The sequence below is a fragment of the Rattus norvegicus genome, chromosome 5, assembly GCF_036323735.1.
Source record: "Rattus norvegicus strain BN/NHsdMcwi chromosome 5, GRCr8, whole genome shotgun sequence".
NCBI lineage: Eukaryota > Metazoa > Chordata > Mammalia > Rodentia > Muridae > Rattus > Rattus norvegicus.
In genome coordinates, this window is record NC_086023.1 from 81,775,569 (window position 1) to 81,802,168 (window position 26,600).

Sequence of the window (26,600 nt, forward strand, 5' to 3'; positions counted from 1 at the left end):
CACTCTCCCAAACTCAAATTGCCACAAGAAAGAGCACACAACACAATAACCTCTGATCCAATTGATAAGATATAATTGCCCACCTAAACATACAAAGCCCTGCACACATCCATCCCTTAAGAACATTCACAACAACCTGTAAAGGTGCAGCGTGGAATCTCAACACCAGCCTCCATGTTCTCTCTGCTGCTTCCACTCCCTGTCTCCTCCAGTCTCCTTCCAACTTTTCTCCTGCCCATCCTTCTTCCTTCTCATCCAATGACAGGCCTTGTTCTATCTTGTACCTACCTTCACCTGCGTAATGACATCACACACACACACACACACACACACACACACACACACACACACACACACATTTCAAGGGCTAGGAGAACCCCAGGGATCCTCTTCAGTGGGCATTCTCACCTTCTAACCTCACCTGACTTCTCATCTGAGTGTGAGGGCAAGCCACAGTGTCACCTTATCCCTCCCTGCTGTGCACATAGGTACAAGTACATGTTGAGACCACCCTCCCTTGCTTGCTGAGCTCTTGGCATCCAGCAATCCCAGCAGAGAAGCCAGATGTATGCAGAAGTGCAGATGAGGGGAAGCCAGAGTGTGGCTCTGGGCCTAAGCTCACTGGACAGGTTCTGGGAGAAAGGCTGGGCCTTGAAGAATCTGGAGGAGCTGAGAGCCCAGTTGTCTACTCTGTAGAGTAGATGCATCCCAGTCTGCTCTCACAGACTCCCCCACACGTCAGCTCTACCCTGAAGGCATCCTTCCCTGCTTGTGCCTTAAGATATCCTGTGTCTGCCTGTCCTACCCTTAACTTCCCACCCTATTGCAGCCCTGTTGAGTCACGGGTACAGGTCCTACAGAGCCCCCTCCAGGCTCCCTCCTAACACACACAGCCCTCTCTGTCCTGCTCTGCTACAGGTATCTACTGGGTGGACCCCAACCTCGGCTGCTCCTCTGATACCATCGAAGTCTCCTGCAACTTTACACATGGTGGGCAGACTTGCCTGAAGCCTATCACGGCCTCCAAGGTGCGCTCCACTCCCACCCCCTGCTACAGGCTCTGCCCGCTTTGCAATGTCTACCCTGGACCCTGCTTGTCCTCTCAAAAGGCTGAGGGAAAACCCACCTCTTGAGACTTAGTTGACTCACTGAGAATTTGGGGGACATGCGGAACTCTACGTGTGATTAACAAACTCTTTCCCACGGCACCATGCTGAGGACTCCAGCTTCTTTTGGCATAGTTTGTCTCAGGTTGAAAGCAAAGTAGTTCATCCCAGAGAGTCATGAATTCTTGGCATGAACTCCGAAGATTGTTTATCTGAAACACATGTCACTCTGGACCGTGAGCTCATTAACTCCTGTTCAGTGCCTGGACACCATGTCTGTCCCTGGGCTAAGCATTTTGGGGTGAGGCCAGGTGACTCAGCAACGAAGCAGGCTGGCAGCAGCTGGGAGCTGGCAGCAGCTGGGAGGCATGGTCGTTCCTGTCTATTTCTACAAGTCATCCACGTGACTTGGGGGTGAAGTGGGGTGCCACAGGAAGAAGCTACCCTGGCTACAGAAAAGATAGGGAGCCCCAGATCTTTGTATCCATAGACTCCTTAGGTGCCTTGCCATGGCTGAGGCTATCTGCATCCACTCCTCAGCCAACTGTTCAGCAAGTCTGCTGGCTTCCTGACCTAGCCTGACCCTGAGCCATGGGGGGTGGGGCAAGAGGGGGAATCAGACTCACAGGTGACCCTGCAGCTGGGGTTCACAACCCAAGAGGGATACAGTAACCTTTGTGGACTCCCTTTCTTGGTGGCTCGTAGGTTCAGAACCACCTGGGAAGCCTGTTAAGCCAAGATATAAGTCTGGATTGGCAGCACAGCCACCCAGGACGTCCATCAGGAACAATGGCAGGCTACTTTAGTTAGTTTTGTGTTACTGTAGCAAAATAGTTAGACACAACAAGAAAGAAAAAAGGTTTCTTTTGTCTCATACTGATTGGTTGATTCTTTTGCCCGGAGGTGGTGGTGATGGGCATAGTGGGGGTGGGGGGTGTCTGTGGTGAGGACTATAGTCGAGGAAAACTACTTACTCCCTGGCAGTCAGGAAGGGGGAAATGACTGGAAAGGACTGGATCCTAATATCCTCTTGAAGGGTACACTTTCATTGAACCCACCACAGTCCACTAAGCCCTGCCTCCCCACAGCCCCACACATCTTTGTTAACCCTTGAGTCCTTTGTAGGCTGAGTTCTATGGCTCGGTGAATTTCCTCCACGCTCAGCTGGGGTAAAATCTATGCCGTCCTCTGGACCCGGCTGAGCCCTTAGTCCACCCACCTGGGGGAGCAGAGTGAACAGCAGCAAGACCCTGGGACTTCTGGTTCTGGGATTGAACAGCCACTAGGCTAGACGACCAGAGAGCAGATGACACAGGAGAACTGGCTGGGAAAGGGGTTACCCTGGTGACCTCCAGAAAGGTGGGGGATCTCAGGGCTCCAGGGGGCTGCTTCCCACCTGCATCTTCCCCACAGGCAGAGTTTGCTGTTAGTCGGGTCCAGATGAATTTCTTGCACCTGCTCAGCTCTGAGGGGACACAGCACATCACAATCCACTGCCTGAACATGACGGTGTGGCAGGAGGGACCTGCACGCCCCTCTGCCAGGCAAGCTGTGCGCTTCCGTGCCTGGAACGGACAGGTCTTTGAAGCTGGGGGTCAATTCAGGCCAGAGGTGTCTATGGATGGCTGCAAGGTAACTGTTGGAGCCCCCTTCATTTTCCCTTGATGCAGGGTCAGTAGGAGGAACTTGTTTATGAGCAGGTCATAATTTTATACTATACTGTATGCCACTCGTATCATCATGTAATCTTATTAGAATGATTTATTTAGTAAAATTGGCTTTATTCACCTTCTTCTCTAGGCCTTCTCTGTGTGCATGCCCATGTGTACATGTATGTGTGTGTATGTGTGCACATGTTTGTTGCTGGGAGTTAACCCAGGGTCTTACTTACCCCAGGCAAGCACTCCTTAGATTAACCTCTCTAGGAACCTTCTGAGGGGAAGTCTGTGCTGTTAAACGGTCTTCAGATTAATAGAAACATTTGCTATTTGCAAAGGCCTCTTCAAAAGACCTCTTTGCTCCATCAGTTGGATTGTTTTCTTTCTTTTAATATCTTTGCTCATTTTCAAATGTCTTAAGCATGGTAGGCTTTAAGGGTTGGGGAAGACTGTCATAAAAGGTAAAACCACCCAAAAAGTAAAGTCAGTAATACACAGTGTAATTCAGGATGTGGGAAAACTGGCTTCCCACGTGAAAATACCTAGAAAAGGATGTTCAAACACAGCTCTGTGTAAATATGGAACCCGCATGTATTCGAGAAGACCACTGCCCTTGGATCTGGAGATGCTACTTGTAGAATGAGAACTAAATAGGAATGTGCCCCAAAGTTAAAACACAGTGAATTTTATACAGTGCTGCGTACAAGAATAAAAGACAAAAATAAAAAATAAAAAATTGAGGTCAGTGTGATGGTTCACACTTATGATCTCAGTACGTGATTGGAGGGTGGGTGGGAAGGTAAAGGCAGGAGCAACAGGAGTTCAAGGCGAGGCTGGGCTATATGAGATACTGTCTCAAAGATAGATAGATAGATAGATAGATAGATAGATAGATAGATAGATAAAGAAAGGAAGAAAGAAAGAAAGATAGTAGATAGATGAATCAGTAGATGATTGATAGATGGATGAGTGAATAGATAATAGATAGATAGGTAATAGATAGATAGATAGATAGATAGATAGATAGATAGATAGGCATGCACACAACCCGAGTCCAGTTCTCAGCACCCATGTTGGACAGCTCATAATCACTTGAACTCTGGGATCTGATATCATCTTCTGGTCTTCAAGGGCACCTGCACTCACATGCACAAACCTACACTCAGACACACCTCATACATATAATTAAAAATTAAAAAAACTAAAACATTTAAAAATATTTAAAAAAAACTGGAAGCAACCATGCCAGATGTGTACCCAGATGTGTTCTGAAAGTGAAAGACGGGATATGCATTTGTAAATGTCAAGAATCACTTCCACTGTTGTCTTTTGCCTACTTACAGGTCCATGATGGCCGCTGGCATCAGACACTATTCACCTTCCGGACCCAGGACCCCCAGCAGCTGCCCATTGTCAGTGTGGACAACCTTCCACCTGTCTCGTCAGGGAAGCAGTACCGCCTGGAAGTTGGACCTGCATGCTTCCTCTGACCTCTAACCTCTGACCTCTAGGCTTATCTAAGCCTTGTGGGGGAAGAGAAGAGATGGGGACAACTGGTCCCAGGAGATGCAGGCTCTTGCCTTAGGACCCTGGTGCAGGTCCTCACTCTAATCTGCTCAGCGGGAGTTGAGCAGAGGTAGCAGGTCTGAGGCTGCCCTGGAGAACCACCAATCCCAGTTTAGCCCCAAGAACCAACCAAAGAGCCAGTCAGAAAGCAAGCTGGGCTTGCAGCCGATTCCAGCCCATGGCCTGTCGCCCAGCTCTGTAGACACCCCTGATCCCCAACTGCCCAAAGACCCCCCATTGATGCCACCTCAAGGGAAGGGGGCATGTTGCCAGCTGGTCCCTGCTAGGGAGCTTTCGATGTGCAATATTAGAAAGGAGACATGGAAAAAAAAAAGGAGGAGAAAAAGGAAAGAAAGAAATCTATCTATATATATATTATTTAAACAAAGAGAAGGTGTGTAACTATTTTTTCACTTGGGAGAGGTGAGGAAGAACAAGAGAAGCTGGGGGTGTGGAGAGGCAGACCCCCCCCAGGCTGGGGTGCTGGCCCCTAGACTAGGGTGCTGACCCCTGGGCTGGGGTGCTGCGTGCTACCTCCCACTGTGAAATCGATGGTGCTCACAATTGTCTCTTGTAATGTATGTGATTTTTTTTTAAGGAGAAAAAGAAACTATTTAAGATTCTGAAGGTGCTACTATTTTTGTTGCCACAGGCTTTAAAGAAACTTTCTGAGTGGGTGGGGCCTTGCCCACTTATCTTTCTCTCCTCCAAATGAGGAGTTAAAAATGTTACTAAATTGCCCGCACGTGTAATCCGCTGAAAAGAAAAAAAAAAGAAAGAAAAAAAAAGGAAAAAAGAAAGAAAAGAAAAAAAAGAAAAACAAAAAACAAAAAAATCCTCCCAGAAACCAGAAGTAGAGAGATTTCTGCTAATTCTGGGCTTTGAAGGGTACGTCTTTTGAGAGGACATTTTGATGTGGTCCTCCTTGCTTCTGGAGGGGCTTCGTCCTCTTTAGAAAACCTGCCCTGGGAGAAGACTCCTTCATTTTGAGGATGATCTTGAAGGTGAACTAAGTACAGAGGAGTCCCTGAAGCCAGCTGACGACCCTCGGTCCTCCCTCTCGCCAGGGAGCCCGACCTTCCAGGTGCAGCCAACCTTGCTGCCTTTACATTATTGCACAGCTGTGTAGAAACCTAATGTTCTTTCCCATAGGTGCCAATTTGGGTGGGGAGGAAAGGAACAATTAAGGGAACCCCATCTGTCTAAACAAGTCAGGATCCCCCCATTGGATTTTGAAGTTATTTTAACTATGGAATTATTTTTTTAGAAGAAAGATCTATATTTGTGTGTTTCTAAAGTTGCGTCTTGTGGGGGAATTGGATTCAATTTTAATTATTTAATACCTCACTCCTGCCCAACCCTTCCCTGTATACTGCCTGTTTGCCCCTGCCTGTCCCCCAAGCCTAGATGTGCTTTTTGTCGTCTGATCCCCATCTGAGTGCTGTTCCCCGTGTCCCCTCTTGTGTCTTGCGCTGTCTCCTTGTCACCTGATGTGTATTCGCTGTTGTTCTTTCTGTCTAAATGTCAGTGTGTTCAAACCCCCAGTGGGTTCCCCGTTCCCTTCTGGACTTTAAATAAATATTTAAAACTGAGCAACGAAAAGACGAGTCTGTGGTCTGATGCTTCTTCACCGTGCTCACAGGCAGTTTCTGCAGGAGGTGGGATGATGCGTGAAGGGTTTCCTGCTGAGGCAGAGGCCAGGACTGGGGCTTGGAGCTTAAAGCTCAGGACAACAGAAGTGCTGTGTGCCCACGTTCTGGAAGAAGAGTGGGGTGTCCAAGTGCAGGAGGAGCCACTCTCTATCCAAGATCCCAAGCCCCTCCCCTTCCAGCTGCACTCAAGCCCCCAAGCCCCTCCCCTTCCAGCTGCACTCCACACGCAGGGGTTGAGGCCCAGGACTTTTCATGTGGTTATTGAATCATGCTTTGTTTCTTCATTCATTTTGACATCAATACTGTTACACCTCATTGTTCTGGGTCAACCCACCCCAGAATGTTAAGAGGTGATCACAGGTGCCATGAAGGCAAAGAAAAGAAGTGGGCTGTATATGGTGCAATTTATTTGGGGATCTACTACAGAAAGGCAGTCCTGGATACAGCAACACCAAGTGAACTGTTGTAGTTTGGCTGAGAAGGAAGAGTACATTCCTGCCACAAGGGCCTGGTTTTAAAGGACTGGGAAGATGACTTGGTTAGTAAAGGCTTTGCTGTGCAAGTGCAAGTTCAATTCCCAGACCCACGTAAAAAGTCAGACATGTGGTACACACACTTGTAATCCTAGTAAAAGGACAGTGGAGGCAGGAGGATGTCTGTGGCCTGTTGACCAGCCAACCTAGCCAAATCAATGAGCTCCAGATTCAGTCGCAGACCCTGCCTCAAAATATAAGAGAGACACTTCCTGAGGAATGACACTTGAGATTGATCAATGGCCTCTACACACACACACACACACACACACACACACACACACACACACCTACATATACACCAAAGAAACACATACCATGCTAACATTTTACCTATTTATAGCTTGCTGAGAAACTAAGCAAGGGAAACAGAGGAGGGTTCCCCAAAAGTGCATACAATTCAAGTGCATACACACAGGTGCATACAATTCAAGATGGCTGTCGTCGAGGCTGACCGCCTACATTATGGACAGATCTCAAGTTGTCTGTTTGTGGGATGATAGACACGACTGGGCCCTCCTGCCATTTCTAGTAATATCTCCATGTGAGAGAGTTCATAGCACCTGCCTAGAAGAATAGGTGTGTGCTGAGTGTTATGGACACCAACTACTGACAGGTGTACAGGCATCAGCATAACTCTGGGTCCAAGGCTGCAGGAAGGGAAACAAGCCTGGCTCACCTATATGTTGAATAGAGCCAGGGATTCCCTTCAGATGACAGGGTAGCAACAGGGAGGCCTGGGCACACACAACGGAAGTGGCCAGTTTGTTCAGAACAGAGACAGGGGTTTATGGATCCAAGCTGCAATGTGGGCCTGGAGCAAAGCTGAGCAGGTGGCAGGTGGCAGAGCTGGGATTGCAGAACACAGGTTGGCCCGGGGATCAGAACCCTGACGGTGTCAGCAGCTTCTCGGTGACTTTGTGGCCAGGACACAGGAGACATGAGAGCCAGCAGGAGAGGCTGGTTCTGACCCATGGGTCTCTGTGACCTGGCCGGTTTTTTCCCAGAAGGTGCAGGTCATCACTTTTTCACTAAGCCAGAATTCCAACATTTCTTAATCTTCCATTGCACAACTTAGGTGTCAGGAAGTCACCAAGATGGACTCCCCTGTAGGCTGGGCTTCTGGGAAAAACTCAAGACTGGTTGTGTTTGATCTGTCCACAGTGCCACAATGTTGGCCAAGGTCAGCTCATCCCACAATGTCCAGCAGCCTGTGAAAGAAAAGAGGAGGACGGACAGACAGACACTGAAAGTTCTGGGTCTAACTGTTTACCTGGGGCAGGGCCTTGAGAGGGGCCTGATTTTCCCATTAAAAGAACCATGTTCTTTCTACCTTGCCTGCCAGCCACAGGCAGGGCTATGGGTCCACAGTAGTAGAGTAGAATAATAGTTTATTGCTGTTGCACATGTGTGTGTGTGTGTGTGTGTGTGTGTAGACTAGAGGCAAACTCAGATTTTTTTTTCCTTAGAGCAGTACAACCATATTTTTTAAGACAAAGTCTTTCATTTGGCCCGGAGCTTGTGAAGGTAGCTGGCTGCTGGCTGGCTGGGCATTGAGCAGCAGGAGTCTCCCAGCTACACCCCTCCACTGCTGGGGTTGCTGGTGTGTGCCACCATGCCCAAGTTCTATTATACAATCTATGGAGGACAACTGCATATGGTTCAAGCCAAGGACAGTACCATACACGTTCACAGTGCAGGCAGTGGTTCCCGCTCACTGACCACACCCCCTGTACCAGTACAGCATGTGCTATGGTTTCATCTCAGGTGTGTGGCTCCAGAGCCGAGTGCATACCGAGATGAGCTTCCAGACAAGGGAATTAGAGTCCACCGAGGTCAGTCATATGGAGGTTGCCAAGATCTCCAAACAGGATCTGTACTTGTTCCAGCAGTCTTTGGTGTGTTTTCTCAGCCTTGACCCACAAGTTCTAATTAGATCCAGCAGTTTCCCTCATGGCTGCTGCTACAGGAGGTGGAGAGGGGTCCTCACATCTTAGCTGTAAAGTCACTTGAGCTTCACTGCTGTGTGTCTTTTTCCAGCACACTTAACCTCTCTGTGCCACTTGTTTCCTCATCCGTATAATGGAGGGCTATCCTATTTTTCTTGAGCCAGTGATAGGCATGTGTTTGCATTTTAGTGCTTTTAAAAGTGGACTCCAATGTGTGATTAACAAAGCCAGGTCTGGCTTTCTCCTTTTTCTTTTTGTTACCCTTGTTTTTCACCCAAGTGTGCCACTGAACTGATGGTGAAGGTTACTCTGTCAGTGGACAAACGTCTTACAGCTAGGGACTGATAGAACCCAGGCAGTGTGGTGATCTCTATTTTACAAATGGAGATCAAAGGCACAGAGAAGTTAAGTGCTTTGCCTAAGGTCACACAGGAGCCTTTTTCCCTCTCTCTTTTCCCACGGACTTTAGCCATTGTGCCAGGGACAGAGAGGCAGGAAGGACAAGACTTTTCATCTGTAAGGTGCTTAAGAGATCCCTGGAGGGGAGGTGCTGGGTGCTAGGTGTCCTTGGAGGAATTACTTGGCCAGCAGCATGAGTGGCCAGATCCTAGGGGGGCAGTCTAAGTGACCACGAGGATAGCAAGAGCCACACACCCTTTCTGAGGAAAAGAACAGCATTTTCCTCAACGTTGCCTTTGCCCATTCAGACCACACAGTGGATTCCTACTCTTGAACCAGTGGAGACTTGTGGGTCAGTTCTAGAGATCTTAGTGTTCTAAAGCAAAAGCGTGTAAATAAATCTGACATTATAATGTATATGTTTGGTTGTCCCACATGAAGACCAAGCTGCACACCTGTTACATACGTGTAGGGGGCCTAAGTCAGCCCCATGCATGCTCTCTGGTGGGTGGTTCAGTCTCTAGGAGCCCCAGTGGGCCCAAGTTAGTTGACTCTGTGGGTTTTCTTGTGGTGTCCTTGACCTCTTTGGCTCCTTCAATATTCCCTCCACCTCTTCTAAAAGATTCCCAGAGTTCTGCCTAATGTTTGTGGGTCTCTCTCTCTATCTGTTTCTATCAGCAGCTGGGTGAGGCCTCTCATGACAGTTGTGCTAGGCTCCTGTGTGTAGAGGAGAGACTCTGATGCTTTGATTTAATTGGGAATCTGCATGTACTGACACTGAAGGTCCTTGTCTCCAGTTGGTTTTTGATCGGTCAATTAAAATGCCAGCGGCTAATGGCTGGAAAAAGGCAGACAGGGCGGGACCCTAAGAATTGCTCAGGCTAAGACATGGGGAGAGAGCGAGATCACCTTACTTGTGGAGAGAGATGGAACAGACTCAGAGCTGCCCGGGAGATCATCCAGAATGTAGACAGAAAGGGAAAGAGGTCCACAGGAGGGCAGCCCAGAAGTGTCTTGGGCAGCAAAGACCAATGGGCATCACACAAGATAACCAGGCAGCAAAGTTAAAGGTAGATTTGGAAGGTGTTTAGTCAGGAGTACTAGAGGGAAGGGCACATTAGCCTTGAGAGGCTTAGAAGTGCCCAGCCTTTGAGCCAGTAACACATGTTAAAGATACGCTAGTGTGCGTATATTTTTCATTCATGGACCCAAGGAGATCCTGGTCACATGGCTGGTAGAGCAGCCCAGGAGCACAAAGCAGGATAGCTAAAACCTGCACACTAAACCAGTCTGCAGGTTAATATCATTAACAGTGTCAGGGTGGCACTCCTTCAAGGCATGGGTTTCAAGTTGGGTCATTGGTTGGCCATTCCCCCAATTTCTGCTCCCTCTTTATCCCTCAACATTTTGTAGGCAGAAAAAAATTGTGAGTCGAAGGTTTTGTGGCTGGGTTTGTGTCCCCATCCCTCCATTGGAAGTCTTGCCTGTTAATAGGAGGTGACCATTTCAGGACCTCTAACACTAGGAGCAGAGGCTGACTTTGACTCTGTTGCCTGCCTTAGGATTCCTGTCCCCCATCTGGGCTGCCTAGTCTAGTCTCAGCAGAAGAAGATGCATCTAGTCCTACTGCAATTTGATATACCAAGGCGGGTTGATAGCCATTGGAGGCCTGCTCTTTTCTGAGGAGAAAGGGAGGGGACGGGGGGAGAGGGAAGGGAGGAATTGGGAAGAGAGGAGGGAGGGGAAGCTGTGATCAGTATGTAAAGTGACTGAACGAATGAAAACAAACAAAAATTAAAGTACACGTTTGGAGGATTAATTTCATGAATCATAACTTGTTTGTAATTTTTGTACAACTAGAAATTATTTACAAGGCTAACATTCAGGCTTTGGTTGTCAGTGTCTAGGACCTCCTTTGTGTGTCCTCAGCTTGAGTGTGTGACAGCCATGGTCTAGCTGGCTCTCAGCACAGATGCCTGGCCCCAGCACTGGAATATTTCCACAGCCTACTTTGTTAGAAGATGGACTTTTGTCACTACCTGAAGCAAGAGCCCATGATGAAACACTCCATTGTGTTTATGCAAAGTAGGAGGAACTAGAGTGTAACCCACTCGCCCTCTCTCCCCTCTAGAGAGGGCCTCTCCATGCTCTGAACCACACTTGTCTCCTTTGGTTGTCAGATCTTGAGCACGAGGCTCAGATGTAGAGAATCACTCACCTGCGGCATTGCTGAGAGATTAGACTACACACTTTGTTATCAAAACCAGGCTTCCAAAGATACACGGACTTAAATATTGTCTAACAAATGCCAGTGTGTTTGAGTGTGTGTGTGTATGTGTGCATCATGTGTGCAAATGTGCAAGTGTGTGCATGTGTGCAAGTGTGTGCATCATGTGTGCAAGTGTGCAAGTGTGTGTGTGCATCGTGTGTGTGCATGTGTGCAAGTGTGTATACATCGAGAGAACAGAGACAGAGAGGCACAGAGAGATTATGATTTCTGGTGCATTGCTAAATTGGGACAGAACGTATCATTGGTGCTTTTGGACTCCTATGAGAGGAGATAAACTTTCTTAAGTCTGAATAAATACAGCAAACACGTTTTGGGTCTCCAGCTCAGCCAGTACTCCTAGGCCATGAACAGCATACTCCACTGTTGGTTGCTTACAGGACCATCTGTGGCCCCTTTCTTTTGCCCTAGGTGTTCACTGTCACCTACTTGATTAATATCATTACAGATCAGTCTGGACTATTCTAGAATGTCCTATAACCAGGGTCATACAATCCCACCTTTGGGCTCTCTGCTGGCAATTATGTCATTGAGCCTCATTTGTATTGTCAAATCTATCAGTAGCTCATGTCTCTCTGTTGCTAAGCAACACCGTTCTTGCATGGAATGTCACAATCCATTTCTCATTTTCTCGGTGTGGTGCACTAAACAGACTCTAAACTAAAGTTAGGGGCTACTTGGAATAATGCCACTAGAATCATTTACACACATGACACTGGTGATGACTCACGTTTTGTTTTGTTTTCTGTTGGATGATAGTGTAATTTTAAAAGGTGATATGTTGCTCTGACACTTACCACGAGGGGGAAAAATACAACACAAAATGCCACGGGTTTAAAGAAAGGTTCTCATGAAATGAGAATATAGTAAGTGAATGACAAGTTATGTATCATTAAAAACATAACTCTGACTATACTGAAATATGAAAATTTGTGGAGGACACAGTAAATTGAAAGATCACAAAACTGAGCGTGTCCTAATACTTTTGCTGCTCTTGAAGTTTTGAAACAGCTCGCCGTGTAATCCCCAGGCTGAGCTTGAGCTCCCAGCAATGGCTCCATTCCTCAGTGGGAGTCACCATGCCTGCCCATAACAATACTTCCCGAGAGTGTTCATTCATGTGGACATAGACCAGACTGTTATCAGGGAGGAATTAGAACCAGATATGCTGGACACAGATCCTGGATTGGGCACACATTATCTTGTCGGATTCTTTCCTGCTGTAAATACTGGGAGGTTTGCTCAACTCAGATTCACCCCTCTTTGCTGGGCATTTGACTGGTTTCAGGGCTGGGTAGGGGTCCCAAGGAGCATCACACTCACTTAGAAACTAAACCATCTTTGTTCTTGGCCCTCAACTTGAGCCCCTCAGTGTCTTCTAAGTTTACTAACAACCCTGACCTGGGACCTCTTCATAACTCCCTCAGGGGTTGATTTATGTGTAGATCTTACTCCTGCTAGGCAGCCCTCCCAGGGCTAGGAGGCAGATGAGACCTATATTACAATCTCTGACTGGTACCATGTCAAGTTTCATCAGGCTAGCCTTGTACCCATCTTGGCCATGAATCAGCCACTCTGGTTTTCAAGCAGCTTATAGGGCAGGAGCCTGTGTCAGGGCTGGCTGGCTGTGGGAACAGCCCAGCCCAAAGCTGGCTTGAGGGAACATTTTGTGCAAGACATTTCCCAAGTGCTGGTGAGATTGTGCCACAGCTCTGCAGCCCCTGGCTGCACGCCCATGCCCTTCCCACACCTTGTTATAAAAGTCACTGCACTCTCCAGCCACCAGTTAGCTCTTCCTGGGCCGGTGCCTCTGAGTGTCTTCGGCATGGCGCTGCACATGGTTCTTGTCGTTTTGAGCCTCCTGCCCTTGTTGGAAGCTCAGAACCCAGAACCTGCCAACATCACCCTAGGCATACCTATTACCAATGAGACCCTGAAATGGGTGAGTGCCTGCCTGGGGCATGGACCTGACCATTGTAGGTGCCTTTTTTCCCTCTGGGCTTTCCTTTCCCTGTCTGTGTTCCTCTCTGGGCTCCCGGTGCTGCCCTTCCCTCTCCTGGGGATTGTTGTGGCATCCCCCTGCCTCCAAACCCAGAAGCATCACTCTGAGGTCTCTCGGCAGGGGACAGAGTCATAGGATGGTTGACTTCTGAGTTGTCCATGGGATCCTGGCCTGAAACTTCAGTCTTCCCATGTATGGCTCAAACGCCATCACTCACCTGCCCCTCATTGTTGCTAACTGCCAAGCTCCATACTCCAAACCCTGTTCATCTGCGTGCCTGCTTCTTTCTTCCTAGCTCTCAGACAAATGGTTTTACATGGGAGCAGCTTTCCGAGACCCCGTGTTCAAGCAGGCAGTTCAAACGATACAGACGGAATATTTTTACCTTACCCCCAACTTGATAAACGACACAATTGAACTTCGGGAGTTTCAGACCACGTGAGTCCTTGCAGCAGCCAGCCCACCCCAGCCCTGGCCTCCAATCCCTGGGGCCTAGAGACCTGAACAAACTGCCCCTGCCTGGCCTCCCCAGCCGCCTTCAGGAATCGGGAGGGCTGTTCTTGTCTACCTGCCTCTTGCCCACTCTCCACCCTGTGCTGGTCAGATCTCCTCTCTCTCTGTTACCCAACTTCTCTTTGCTTTATAGAGACGACCAGTGTGTCTATAACTTCACCCATCTAGGAGTCCAGAGAGAGAATGGGACCTTATCCAAGTGTGGTGAGAGTGTGAACTCGAAGCTTTCTGGGGGGAGGGGGGGTCATTGCAAGGACCTGAGGGGGAAGCAGAGCAGGGCAGTTTAGTCTGTTAGGTCACTCTGAGGCTGGTAAGTAGAAGCAGATTTCAAACCAGTGTCCAGCTCCCAGCCCAGTCTCGCTTTTAACCATTCTTTATGATCCTTTGTGAGCTCAGCGTGGGAACCCATGGGATGGGAAGCCAGTGACTTCAGCCACACCTCCCATGTCACCAGGGACAACACATAGGAAGGCAACCAAACACTGGTGGGCCAGATCAGCCTCTCCTTAGCTTTGAATCGTCCCTAAGGGGATGTTTTAATGTTTAAGGGGAAGTTTTAACTGTGCCCCACCACCCCACCACCAAGGGCCCTTTCCAAGGCTCCAGCCGTTCAGTATCTATAAAGAATGAGAAGTTAGGCTGGCACCCAACAGGGACTGAGCACATGGTATCCTCAGGGAGCCGCAGGCATTTGCCCATGGGGACCACGGCACCATTCTAGTGTCTTACAAAGCCCTTCCTTCCGCAGCAGGAGCAGTGAAAATCTTTGCCCATTTGATAGTGCTGAAGAAACATGGGACCTTCATGCTTGCCTTTAACCTGACAGATGAGAACCGGGGGCTGTCCTTCTATGGTAGGCTCCTCAGAACCCTGGACCCCAGTTCTGCTGGGCCTTACCCTTGGTCCCCCACCCACATCCCTATCTGGTCTCCCATTTGCTGGACCCTTACCCAGAACACACCCCACCCCCTTCTCCCTTGCAGCTAAAAAGCCAGACTTGTCCCCAGAGCTGCGGAAAATATTCCAGCAGGCTGTCAAAGATGTGGGCATGGATGAATCAGAAATCGTATTTGTCGACTGGACAAAGGTAAGCGACGAGGCTGCATGATGCCACCCTGGCAGTGGTCCCGTTTTCAGTGTCCCTAGAGGCTCAGAGAGGGTCAGCTCCTGGTTAAGGCAGCACAGCAAGGCGGGTATCTTGCTGTTGAGAACACCCGTGCCTACTGTGACAGCTGAGATTCACAGAGATCTTAGATGGGCAGTGAGCCTGAGGTGGGTGGGGTTAAGTAGGAGATACTAGAAAGACTGGAGGATCAGGGGCGAGACCAGGAAGGGTGATTGAGGGAACAGCTGGTGCCAGAGTCCCAGGTTTCTCCCTGCCTTTCATTTTCACTTCCTATACAAGCCAGAGTTGTGACTAAAGTCTCCCTGTGCCAGCAAGCCCAATGGCCTTGGGGATGGGGGGGGTGCCCCACACACCAAGTCATCTTGATGTTCTGTCTAAATTTGTGCAGAGGGAAAGGCCATCAGCTTTGGCTTTACCCCCAGCTGAGGCCACAGGATCAACCAATCAGCTTGCACTTAGTGTGAGACACACTTGATACTTTTGTGACTCCATTCTCTGGGCACCTGAGCCTTTCCTGACATCACCAGCCCCCCAGGTTCCCAGGGGAAAGGTGTCTGCATACAGACACTGCCATTGAGCTGTTTTGCAACCTGCCTTCCCTGCCTAGCCAGTGGGGTCAGTAAATTCACCCTGTACCTGTAGGCAGAATTGTTCAGAAAACGCCTCCACTTGGGGGACTCTGTTCTTCCATTCATTGGAATAATAAGCTGGAACTTAGAGACCAGTGGTTCTCAAGGCTGACACTATCCTGCCCTTTCAGGTCAACCACCCCCAGAAATGTATTCATTGCTAGTGTGTGTGTGTGTGGGGGGGTGGGCATGCCCATGCACAAGCATGCCATAAGACGTGTGTAGATGTCAGAGGACAACTGTGGGGCGTGTCCTCTTCCGACATTCTCTCATGGGCTCTGGGGATTGAATTCAAGCTGTCCTTCAGGATTACCTACTATGCCAGGTTTGTTGTTTTGTTTTTGCATCTCACCCTGCAGCCCAGGTTACCCTGCAACTCATAGCAATCCTCCTGCTTCAGTATACTCCAACCCAGATGTGTGCCACCACCCCTGGCTCCGTCACTTTGTCACTTTGCTCTCTTCCCTCGTATCTTCTAGGATAAGTGCAGTGAGCAGCAGAAGCAGCAGCTGGAGCTGGAGAAGGAGACTAAGAAGGAGACCAAGAAGGATCCTTAGGCCAGGCATGAACTCAGCTCTCTGAACTCCGGGGACTGTCCCCATGCCCACTCTACCCCCACTCCTGTGCACCTCGATTCTATTTTCCACAATAATAAAGGTTTGGTTAAACAATCAGTATCACTTCTTTGTTCCCTCCCTCCCTTCTTTCCTTCCTCCCTCCCTTCCTGGAGAGGAGAACTGCCATGAGTGGAGACTTAGCTAAGTCCAATAAGCCCTACCCAGGGAATCTGAGAGGGCTTCCTGGAAGGGGCATTTGAGTCAGGCTAGACGGAACTGATAGAACCTGATTATAGCTCTTGCTATAATCCCCAAACCCTAGAGGGCACATTTGGTGAAGACAAAGTAGAAGACCCAAGCAGCGGTGAGCTGGGAGTGGGGAGCCCAGGTGTGCCGTTCCTGTCACAGGGGCCTTCACTTCAGATGTGCCATTGGAACTCTGGAAGGGAGGTGAGTTGGGAGACAGGAAGGTGCACGTCGATGCTAGCATGGTCACGGTATAAAAGGCCAAGGCAAGGTGGCATAGACTTAGGGCTAGGCTAGAGGGGTTGGATATCCCCAGGAAGAGAACTCAGGGTGTCCGTGTGGGACACCGTGAGATGACACTGCTTCCCTAGAGGCCAGTTGACATCTATTTCACAATTGTGTTCAAAGTCCTGAGGCACAGTCCACTCAGTGGCAAACACAGGGTCTGAGATAATCTTTACACTTGACTTGATTGGCAGTCACCTAAGGGATGTGCTCGGTGTGTGTCTGTAAGGACATTTCCACAGAGAGTCACCTGCCTTGACTGTAGGCAGCGCCATCCCTTGGGCTTGGGTCCCCCAATTAACAAAAGGAGAAAACTAGCTGAGCACCCACAGTTCATCTGTCTGCTAAGCTTACGACTGTCCCAGTTGGATACAGTATGACATGGCAGGTGTCTCTCCTCACCCATGAGCCCCACTTCAATAGCTTTCGTCAACTATTTTGTCACAGAAGGGGGAAAGCAGTTCTTATGGAGCTCTGCACAGCCCCGCTGTCTGTCAATGCACGGGGGACAGAGTGGATCGCTGCCACACGCAGGCCCAGGGTTAAGCTGGCCACAGGCCCAGGGTGCTGTCTGCTCTGGGAGGAGACTCTGGCTTGGGGCTTTGTCAGACACTCTCTTGTTGACTGTCTCCCACCATTTCTGGCCTGGGGATTCATGAAGGTCTTTGCTTCTCTGGTCTCTCCAGGCAAGGGACAGGAAAAGACATGACAGACCGATGTCAGAGGGGTGAGCAGACTCTGGACTGATATGCAGCGAGCACCCTGGGGGGGCCTCGGCTGGACACCCACTTCCCTAACCGCACCCTCATCTTTAGAGACCATGGGCTCCCAATACACAGCACAGACACGGGTGGCTTTGGGGATTTCTTTTCCCCTTCTTAAGTTCATTATTTATCTTCCTTCATTTGCTTTTATAACAAAAATAGATTTTTAAATGCCTCAAATATATAAACAATCTGTGATAACACACACATCCCAGAAATGTTGAGGTCACTCTGCTATGGGACAGGGGAAGGGGTGCTGGCCTGGTCTCTCAGTCTCAAGTCAGGGCCTGGCAGGTAGCTTGGTCCTCTAGTGGATGCTAACAAAATCCAAAGATATAGTGGGAAGGTCTGAGGCTGCTGGGTATGTCCTGGCCCTACATGAGTTGCTGTACTCTGTGGGCTCACGGGAAAAACTGTAACCACAGAAGAGCTTGGCATGTGTCATCTGAGGCCCCTGTCACAAGACATTTACAGGTCCCCAAGTACTACCCCTGCCTACTAGTTACTACGAACAAAGTCCCTAACTGGTTCTTCCTGATAGTGCCTGCCTCCGAGTGGCTACTACAGGCAGTGACCAAAATGTTTCAGAGACCCCAACCTTCTCTTGTCCTCTCTGGCCTTCTGAGATGGGTCCAAGCTCAAGTTAGCTCCCCAGTGAAGGACATTCTGTCCAGGAAGAGCCATATTATTAGCTGCAGAAGCACATGGGCAGGAGGCGGACAATGAGGAGAGTCTCAGAGGCTCTGACTGGACAGAGGGAGCTATGGCTACTATGCCTGCCTGTTAGACAGAGCTGACCCCCTGGACATTCATCCACTCCTGACCAGGCCAATGTCTTTCCACTTTAAACACGCCACATGAACCAGGCAGATGGCACTCCTGGGGAGGAGGGCATGACATCTTCCAGGCATCGGTGGTACCAGGAGACTGTTGACCGGGAAACAGCGGCTGCCTGCCTACTGGGTCTCGGAGACTGCAGGGAGTCAGAAGAGGCAGGAGCCTCTCAGGCTACGGGCATGGCGCAGGTCTGCAGACAGGGAGTGGCTCAGCTGGCGGGTGGTGGAGCGGACGTTCTCAGCAGCCCGTGCAGCCTCCCTGAGGGCAGCCTGCAGCTCCTCCAGGTCATTCAGACCCAGCTGCACAGAGTGCCGGGTTCTCCGAGGTCCCTGAGCAGGCTGTGGGGAAGCTGTGTGGACTGAGGTAGGTGCTGGGGTTGCATAGTACCTGGGGAGAGAAGGAAGAGCATGTGATATGGCGAGTCAGGCAAAGCCGCTGGCTATGGGTTCCATGTCTACTGTACAACCTGCTGTCTCCTCTCCTGTCCAACGCCTGGGTGGAGAAACAAACCTGGCGGGATGAAGGACAGTATATGTGTGAGTGCCTGCCCAGGAGCAGGTGTAGGCACAACTAGTTCACACCGTCCTCGGACATAGTGGTCACTTACAGACCACCCTGTGTGTGCACACGGGGCTGCAATGTTCAGTGTCTGGAACATTCTCTAATCTGCAAGTGGCAGGTGCTGATGGAGAGCTCTAAATCAAACGACTGAGCTTGCTGGAGGTAGCAGAGCACCTCACACTCCCTCCTTGAGGGAGAACCTGGGCTCCTGTGGCGTCCATACTTGCAGCTCATCTGAGAGCTTGGTCTCTGAGTTCCAAACTTTCCTGGGCAGATACAGACAGCATTGGATTACAGAGCCTCAGAGAGCTGCAGGGCTGCATCTAGCCAGCAGATGGCAGCATAGCACCACTGCAATTTCTAGTTCAACCATGGGGCAAGCTCAGTCCTGCTGTCCAGACAGGAAAACCTGAAGTGTGGTTTGTTCTAACAATACCTGAAGCATCCATTTCTCAGAAGAAGAAACAGGCCAGAGAGCCAAAGTGATTAGCCCAAAGTCATTCTCCAAGTGCTGGTCACTTAACTGTCCCTTCCGTGGGACCACCACACCCTGGTGAGCTCATCCTTAGGCGCAGACTGTAAAATTTGCCTTGAGGCTCCCATAGGGCTACTAAATGGCACCAAATCTCCCCTGCCCAAGGACAGGAGACCCATGCCAGATGTCCATGCCATGTGAGTCAGGGTCTGAACATGAAGCAAAGCTGCCCCTAAGCACCCACCAAGACTCAAGCAAGAAGGCAGAGGAAAATGTACCTCAGGCCTGATGCCTGCTGGTGCCCTGGTTTCCCTTCCTGCTGGCATCAGTTGCCATAGAGACAACTAACACCCCGTTAACCACAGAGGCAGACTATCTATTGGTAACATTGCATCCCAACAGACCCACTTTACAGTGCAGGAAACTGAGGCTGAAGTAGCTAGCAACAGTTAAAACTAGAAAGGGGTTTGGGGAGATGGCTAGGGTTCCATTTAGTCAGTCATGACACTTCCCAGAGTCACAGGACAGACTCCACAAAGATCCAAGTGGGGTCTTGACAGTGTCTAACTTAACCCTCACACATCAGGACCTAGCAGAGCCACTCCCCCATTGAACAGAAAGGGAAACTGAGGCTTAAAGAAGCAGTCCCCTGCCTCAGCCACAGCAGTCATAAGAGAGGGGATTCTTGTATAGCCATCCCTGAAATGTCACCAGACTGCCATGCCTACTCTCCACTTCTTGGTAGGTTGTGTTCAAGCCCAAATCCATCTAGCTGGTGCCCACTGCATGCCAAAGTCACAGAGACGGGGCAATATGGAGCAGTTGCCATCACCAAGAGCAGCCCAAGTTGCCAATGAAATGTAGGGGATCCTGGATGGTGTCCCCGAATGGAAAGGGCATCAGGTCTAAATCAAGGATGCTAGAGGAAAACAGCAAGCTTCAGTTAATACTAAAGCATTCAAGTTGATTTTCCCATAGAGAGAGGTTTGCGTATGAACACAGACATCAGAATAGGTTGTAGGGGAGGTACAGTGTGTGGGAGAACTGTGTAGTATACACTCAATTCTCCTAAATCCAAAACCATTCCACTAATGAGAGTCAATTAATAAAAAGAAAGGGGAAAAATAGAAACTACACTTATGCGCGTGCACACACACACGCACACACACACACACACGCGCACACGCACACGCGCACACGCACACGCACATCTTATTACAGGCTTACTCACTAGGAGAGAAAGATAGCTTAGGGTTCTAGGTCCTTGGCAACTTGTAACTCCAGAGACAGGGCCTTCTTGCTAGTCTAGTTTACCACTGGGTCCCTAAACATCCAGCAGTCTTCCCCGTAAGTTTGTTGAATGACTTCATGAATGTCAGGCTTGTATTCCATTTCCCATATGGATACACTAGAGGAAGGCACTGCCCCTGGCTCACAGCCCCCTGACATGATGTAAGAGTGTTGATTTTTGCAGGAACTCAGGGAGCATGGGGCAGCTGGGAGGGAAGACTCACACAGTGGGTGGTGGATAAGGCATAATGGGAGCCGAGATGTAGGCCAAGGCTGGTGGGGCTGGGGCTGGGGGTGCAGCAGCCAGGTACCAGAGTCCAGGGAGCATTCGCACTGGCGAGTCCGTCTGCCTCTTCTTCCGCTTGAGGCTGGGGGTGGAAGGTGCAGGTTTTTGGGGGGTGTTTTTCTCTGTAAGGGAAGGAAGGACACAGAGACATTGTGTAAGGACATGGGCGGCCAAGCACGGTGGGTCATCCAGTCGCCCCTCCACTTGTGGCCATTGGGCAGTAGGGGGCCACCCCAGGCAGGGCATCCCTCTGGGATGTCGTTCCTCTGCTCCGTTTATTTTGCTCGAGCCGAGCTTACAGCATCCTTAAGGTCTGGCCAAGCCCATGACTGGAGGAAGACGCTGAGCGCTCATTCCTACCTGAGGGGGCTGGGCTGGGGCCATCTGCTTCTGCAGAGGGCTTGACTCCACCACACAGAGAACAGCGGAGGGTGTCAGCAGCAGATGATCCCAGTGGCTCTCTAGAGACAGCATTGCCTGGAAGGGAAGAGACAAGAGGGACGTCTGCCGACGATGATTGACATCTATATTATCAGACCTGGGTCCCCTGCAGACCACCCAGACTGTCTGCTGGAGGACACTGTGGACAGCAACCATGATGGTATGAGCAGGCACTGATCACACGCTGGCAGCTAATGACTTTATGTATTTATGTATACCCCACGGTGCCTAGCAGCTCCCTGGGTTAGCTACTCTGCCTATCTCTCCTCTACGTCCGAGGAGACAGAGGCTCCACGAGGCAGTACTTTGTCAAGGGAAGTTGTCTCATCTCAGGCCCAGGCCTTCTAGATGATAAGCCCATTTTGCCATTGAGACGGTCTCAGTGTGTTCGTGGGAGCCCAGAACAGGGATGCCAGGGTCAGTGGGGGGTCAAAGGAACAGTCCACAGCGGGGATCATGGTACTCATTGCTGTAGATATCCAGCGTCACCCCTGCCTGAGCATCAGATGTGTCCGCTTGCTTTCCAGGCCAAACTTGGCCAGCACACCCTCTGGAGCTTGAAGATATGAGTTCAAATACTGGTTCTACCACTTGTGAGCTGTGTGCCCTTGTGCAAGTTACTCTCCCCTCATAACACAGTCCATGTTCAGCTCTAATAAAAACTCCCAGCAGGGAGAGCCTTAAGCCTCTGCTGAACAAAATGCTGTCTCTTACCTGTGTCCTGGGTCCTAATGGGCTGGCAGTGGGGACAGGAGGCTGTGCCACTGTCCTTCAGGTTGGTCTTTGGGGACAGAATGTGGTACTCCTGGCCTGGAGAAGAATCCAGAAAGATCAGGGTGGACTTGGGACCGGTTTAATTGTCTCTTTTCTCTCCCAGTGGTTTCACTAGTTGCTCTCTGCCTGTCTCCTGTGTACATGTGAACGCACACTCCACAGATGCACCCATTGCACACGTGTGCACACGTATATACAGAAGAACACAGATGCCTGTTTACTACTGCCCTCTCCATGTTCCTCGTTGCATCTCTGCTTCTAGAAGTAGCTCCCAGTTCTTGCCCTGTGGGAGCGACTAGCACAGCCAGCAGAGGCAGAAATGTCAGGACTGGCGTCATGAGTTAGGAGTCATCACTGTCCCTTTCTTGCCCAGGCTCAGTTGAGGGATCAGCAGATTCTCTCCTTGGGCTCTAAACAGCTGGAAAAGGGGCCATCGTAGGGCCAATTTCTAGGACAGTGGCAAGGACAGCTCTGTATTGGCAGCCAATAGAAAGTTCTCAGCACTACGAGATATCTGGCTAGTCGCAGCGTGGTCTTGAGCTCCTCAAATCCCACTGTACAGAGCTGAATATGCTCTGAGTCTCTAACCAGTTTGGGCTACTTAATAAAAACAAAAACCAAAACCAAGGGCTAAACTGGACAGATGACCTGGTGCTTACAACACCCATGTGAAGACCAGAGTTTGGATCCTTGGCACGCACATAAAAGGTGGGTGGTACAGCGACCATCTGTAATCCGACCACTCAGAAGGCAGGGGATCGGAGAGAGAGATAGACACCCAGGGCAAGACAGCCACCTGAACTACCTGAATTGGTGAGATGTGGGTTCAGTCAGAGATCTTGCCTGTACTGGATGATTGGTTTTGTGTCAACTTGACATGGGCTAAAGTCATCAGAGAGGAAGGACACTTAACTGAGAAAATTGCTCCTTAAGATCACACTATAAGACATATTTTCTTCATTAGTGATTGATGGGAGAGGGCCCAGGCCATGGTGAGTGGTGCCATGGTCCTGGGTTCTATAAGCAGGCTGAGCAAGCCATAAGGAGCAAGCAAGCCAGTAAGCAGCACTCCTCCATGGCCTCTGCATCAGCTCCTGTCTCCAGGTTCCTGCCCTGCTTGAATTCCTGTCCTGACTGCCTTCCATTCTTCCTTTTGGGGGGATGAACAGCCTCTCCTCTCCAATTTGATTTTTGGTCATGGTGTATCATCACAGCAATAGAGACCCGGGCGAAGACACTGCCTCAGTAAATAAAGTGGAGAGTGACCAGGAAACACAGCAGACATATGAGGACATGCATGCACACACAGCATGTACCCATGTGCCCATGCACACAAACATGCTTATACACGTGCACATAAACAAGGTAAATATAAGCCGAGGGCTGAGCACGGTGCTCCCTGTTGAGCGTTTGAGTGTGCACAAGCTCACCTGTGTATTGACCCCAGAAGGAGACTCTTTCCCTCCGCTTCGTGCTGCCCAGTGGTCTCGTCCCCCACTGGGCAGCCTGGGGATGCTCCTCAAATGTTCTGTTCTTCTCAGATGATAGCCGAGGGGCAGGCGATTCAGATTCAGAACCTGTGGTGGAAAGGGAGCCTCAGACGGGGCAGGTGAGGGGCTCACACGCCTGTGCGACAACCCCAAGAGGTAGACACTGCTATTTCCATGTGGTTTGCTGTCGCTTTATCTGACCAAGGGACAAAGTCCACAGCGCTGCTCTGCCGGTGACGAGCCTACGCTCTCCGCTCCACTGTCTTCAGCAAAGCATAGATCCCATTTGCAACGGAGGCTGGTGGCCATCTATACAAAGCCCTCGACCCCATCAATCATAACGGCAGAGTCTAAGGGGCTAGGACTAAAGATGTGCTTTGTCCCAGAGCGCAACAGCAGCTCTGAACGTACATACTGAAGACCCTCTCCAGGCTTCTCTAGGTTCCCTGACCACAGAGCCAACACACTGACTAGAAACCAGCCCTGGTCTCGGCTCTCCCATCACTTACTTGACAGTCTGGGTACATCCCGAGGCACCGAGGAGGACCTGACTTGCCTTCTTCCCATTGGCTCAGCTGGCTCTGCACCACTAGGCTCCCCAAACAGCCTCTCTGTGGATTTACTAGTGACATAGAAGAGAGATGACATCACTGGATGAGGTTTTGGTGGCAGCCTCCACAGATGACCCTGGCATGTATGCACCTCTGCACATAAACTAAATACAGGTAAAGAAAAGCATAAGAACGGACCAATGACCACTGGGCTGGAGAGAGGTGGGTGTGTGTGGTATCTGAGTCTGTGTGTCCAGAGAGCCAGAGACTAGAGACTCCATAGGGAACGGAGATAGGTGCTGGGGGTGGGGCTTCTACCTGCCATAGCGGGAGCCCCAGGAGGGTGAGGAATCCACCAGCTTTTTCTGGGTCTGGGTGGAGCAGTTGAAAGCAGGAGCCACACAAGCTGGGCTGTCTGGGCGTGGCCGGTGCAGGCTGTCTTCCAGTTGTAGGCGGAGCCGTGACACCTCTGCCTGCAGATCCTTGATGGCCTGGCTGGAGTGGTGAAGAGACAGAAACAAGAACATCTGAGCAACTAACAGAGCTATCGGGACCCCAGCGTTTCCTGGGTGAGGTGGCTTGTGTCTGCAGTCACAGGATCAGGTTGTCCAGTCCAGTCACACCTGGACTCCTTTCTGAGTTCATATTCCACAAGCACATCTGGGTAAACTTACCTGTGAGGGCGACCCTCCTAGCATGCAGGCTCAGCCTCTCAATACAGTGACTAGGAATAGAAAACACTGAATCTGGTTTGGAAACTGAGGCAGGAGGATTACCACAAGTTTAAGTCCAACCTGGGTTACATAGCAACACAAACAAACATTTGAAGACTTTCCATCCTATCCTGCCTGGGTCAGGACTGCCCTGCCTTCCCTACCTTCCGTCAGAAGCTGTAACTGTCTAAGCAGGGCTCTCCCTCCTATCCCTGCAGATATTCCTACAGTTTGTGGTTATGGACAGCAGAAGACACTTGTGCCCTGCTTTTGCCTCCCCAGCCCTGACCCACAGGCAGGCAATATAAGAATCCCATCCCATAACCCCAGACATATCAGATGCTGGGGAACATTCCTGAATTCAGGCTTCAGGAGGGAGAGAGCTGAGGGTTCTAGGGTGGACAAGGAAAGCCTTCATGCTTCTGGGTGCTCTGGACTGAGCCGGATGGAAGATGAAGGTGTCAGCTAGGCTATCTGCTGGACCCCCATGCGACCTCTAGACACAGTCCCACCTCCTGCCCAAAGGGAGTAAAGTTGCCTGTTCTGGCCTACTAGGCCCCTGCCTCAATAGCTCTCAGCCCTATGGGGTTTGCCAGTACTGCCGGGGACAAACCAACCAACACCCCAACACAGACCGCATGTATGGAGCACCACTGGAGGCTGGGCTTGGCAGCACCATCGTTCGGGTGGAGGTGGGCTCTGCAGCCATTCTGTGTGAGGTACCCAGGCTGGGAACTTCCCTCAGGATCCCTGGACTCTTGGTGCTCCCTACAAACAAACCCTGTGTGGTGACCGCTCAGGGAAGCTTGGGGACCTCACTCTAGTCATGTCCAAGCAAGCTGTGTGTGTACTGAGCATGGGTCTCCTTGGTGATCCCCAGGGAGATACTTGCTGGGGTTTCCAAGGCAGAGCCAGGAGCTATGGTAGCTGCAGGAGGAGGAGACCTCCCAGCAGCTGGTTAATCCTGGGACACAGCTTGGCTTCCTAGCTTCGGACTGGAACACAGCCTGGGGTGTCATCTGTCCTATGGCATGGATCAGGCTCTTGGGCTTCCTGACTTAACACTTTAGTTTCAGGGACTGCTGCTCATCTTTCTCTGCAAATTCTATCCTGACCCCACCCAAGAACCGGCAATCAGCCAAACAGCCATTGTCAGAGTCCTTCAGGTCCACCTTCCCCAACAAACCCCCAGGCTTAATGACCACTGATCCCCACTGTGCACTAGCACAGCAACAAGCCACACAACAGTTTTTCTTTAATAATGCCCCTCCTTTCCTCAGTCCAGGGTCACCTTTCCCCTGTTAAGGCATCCTTGGCCTCTACCCCTTGGCCTCTGTACTGACCCCAGTGACAGCTAGGGAACTTATAAAGCACAACAGTGACATGGCCCTTTCTGAGCCTTCACATAGCCATGCATTATTCTCTAAGCTAGTCTCTCTCTCTCTATCACACATGCACACATGCACAACTACACTGAGGTCCACAGACCTCAGGAGTAGACAAATTCAGTTCAGACCATGACACGAAACAACAGCTGCTGGTCAGAACTGTGCACACAGCAACAGGCATGACTACACTGGCCAGGGTAGCCTCAATCCCAGTGTGCTCCCTCCTAGCAGAGGGGCTTCTTCTATTCAGTCAAGGAAGGACCTCAGCAGAAAGCTGCTGAGAGGTGACAGGCTTTCACCGTCTAGCCCAGGCCTGTGTAGAACCCATAATCCTCCCAACTCTGCCTCTCAGGTATTGAATTACAGGGGCATGGCCCCCATGCCTAGCTTGATATTGATCGGGAATGCAGATGTTACAGGGCAGGGGTACTGGGGTGGGAAGGTCTCAGAGTCAGGAAGATGCACCTGCTGATCATCTCCCAGTAGCTAAATAAGAGTTCCTGACCTCAGTACCACAAAGTC

General features: G+C 50.3%; 3 protein-coding genes across 13 annotated transcripts in view; 2 read left to right on the forward strand and 1 right to left on the reverse strand.

Annotated features, from left to right (window-relative positions):
- The window catches only part of Col27a1 (collagen type XXVII alpha 1 chain), a 118,681-nt gene extending 112,747 nt beyond the window's left edge, over positions 1-5,934 (forward strand). For 4 of the 5 annotated variants that reach the window (XM_063287352.1, XM_039109472.2, XM_039109471.2 and 1 more), the window contains 3 exons: positions 919-1,028; positions 2,520-2,738; positions 4,108-5,932. In XM_063287352.1, coding sequence (XP_063143422.1) covers positions 919-1,028; positions 2,520-2,738; positions 4,108-4,254 — 476 coding nt within the window. In that variant the 3' untranslated portion in view covers positions 4,255-5,932. 5 annotated transcript variants of the gene reach the window in all.
- A 7,006-nt stretch (positions 5,935-12,940) lies between these two features.
- On the forward strand, positions 12,941-16,093 carry Orm1 (orosomucoid 1). The gene is given in 6 exon segments (NM_053288.2): positions 12,941-13,092; positions 13,448-13,590; positions 13,799-13,869; positions 14,414-14,518; positions 14,649-14,752; positions 15,900-16,093. Coding segments are annotated over 6 exon segments (618 nt in total). The 5' UTR covers positions 12,941-12,975; the 3' UTR covers positions 15,978-16,093.
- Positions 16,094-17,359: 1,266 nt separating this feature from the next.
- Akna (AT-hook transcription factor) overlaps positions 17,360-26,600 on the reverse strand; it is a 47,009-nt gene continuing 37,768 nt past the window's right edge. For 4 of the 7 annotated variants that reach the window (XM_006238257.5, XM_063287937.1, XM_063287938.1 and 1 more), the window contains 7 exons: positions 24,296-24,472; positions 23,936-24,048; positions 23,367-23,513; positions 21,877-21,972; positions 21,082-21,198; positions 20,660-20,843; positions 17,360-18,496 (listed from right to left, as the gene is read on the reverse strand). In XM_006238257.5, coding sequence (XP_006238319.1) covers positions 18,256-18,496; positions 20,660-20,843; positions 21,082-21,198; positions 21,877-21,972; positions 23,367-23,513; positions 23,936-24,048; positions 24,296-24,472 — 1,075 coding nt within the window. In that variant the 3' untranslated portion in view covers positions 17,360-18,255. Of the gene's footprint in view, positions 18,497-20,659; positions 20,844-21,081; positions 21,199-21,876; positions 21,973-23,366; positions 23,514-23,935; positions 24,049-24,295; positions 24,473-24,514; positions 25,459-26,600 lie in introns of those variants that run through there. The other 3 variants (NM_001108668.1, XR_005504479.2, XM_039110254.2) reach the window with 3 other exon arrangements.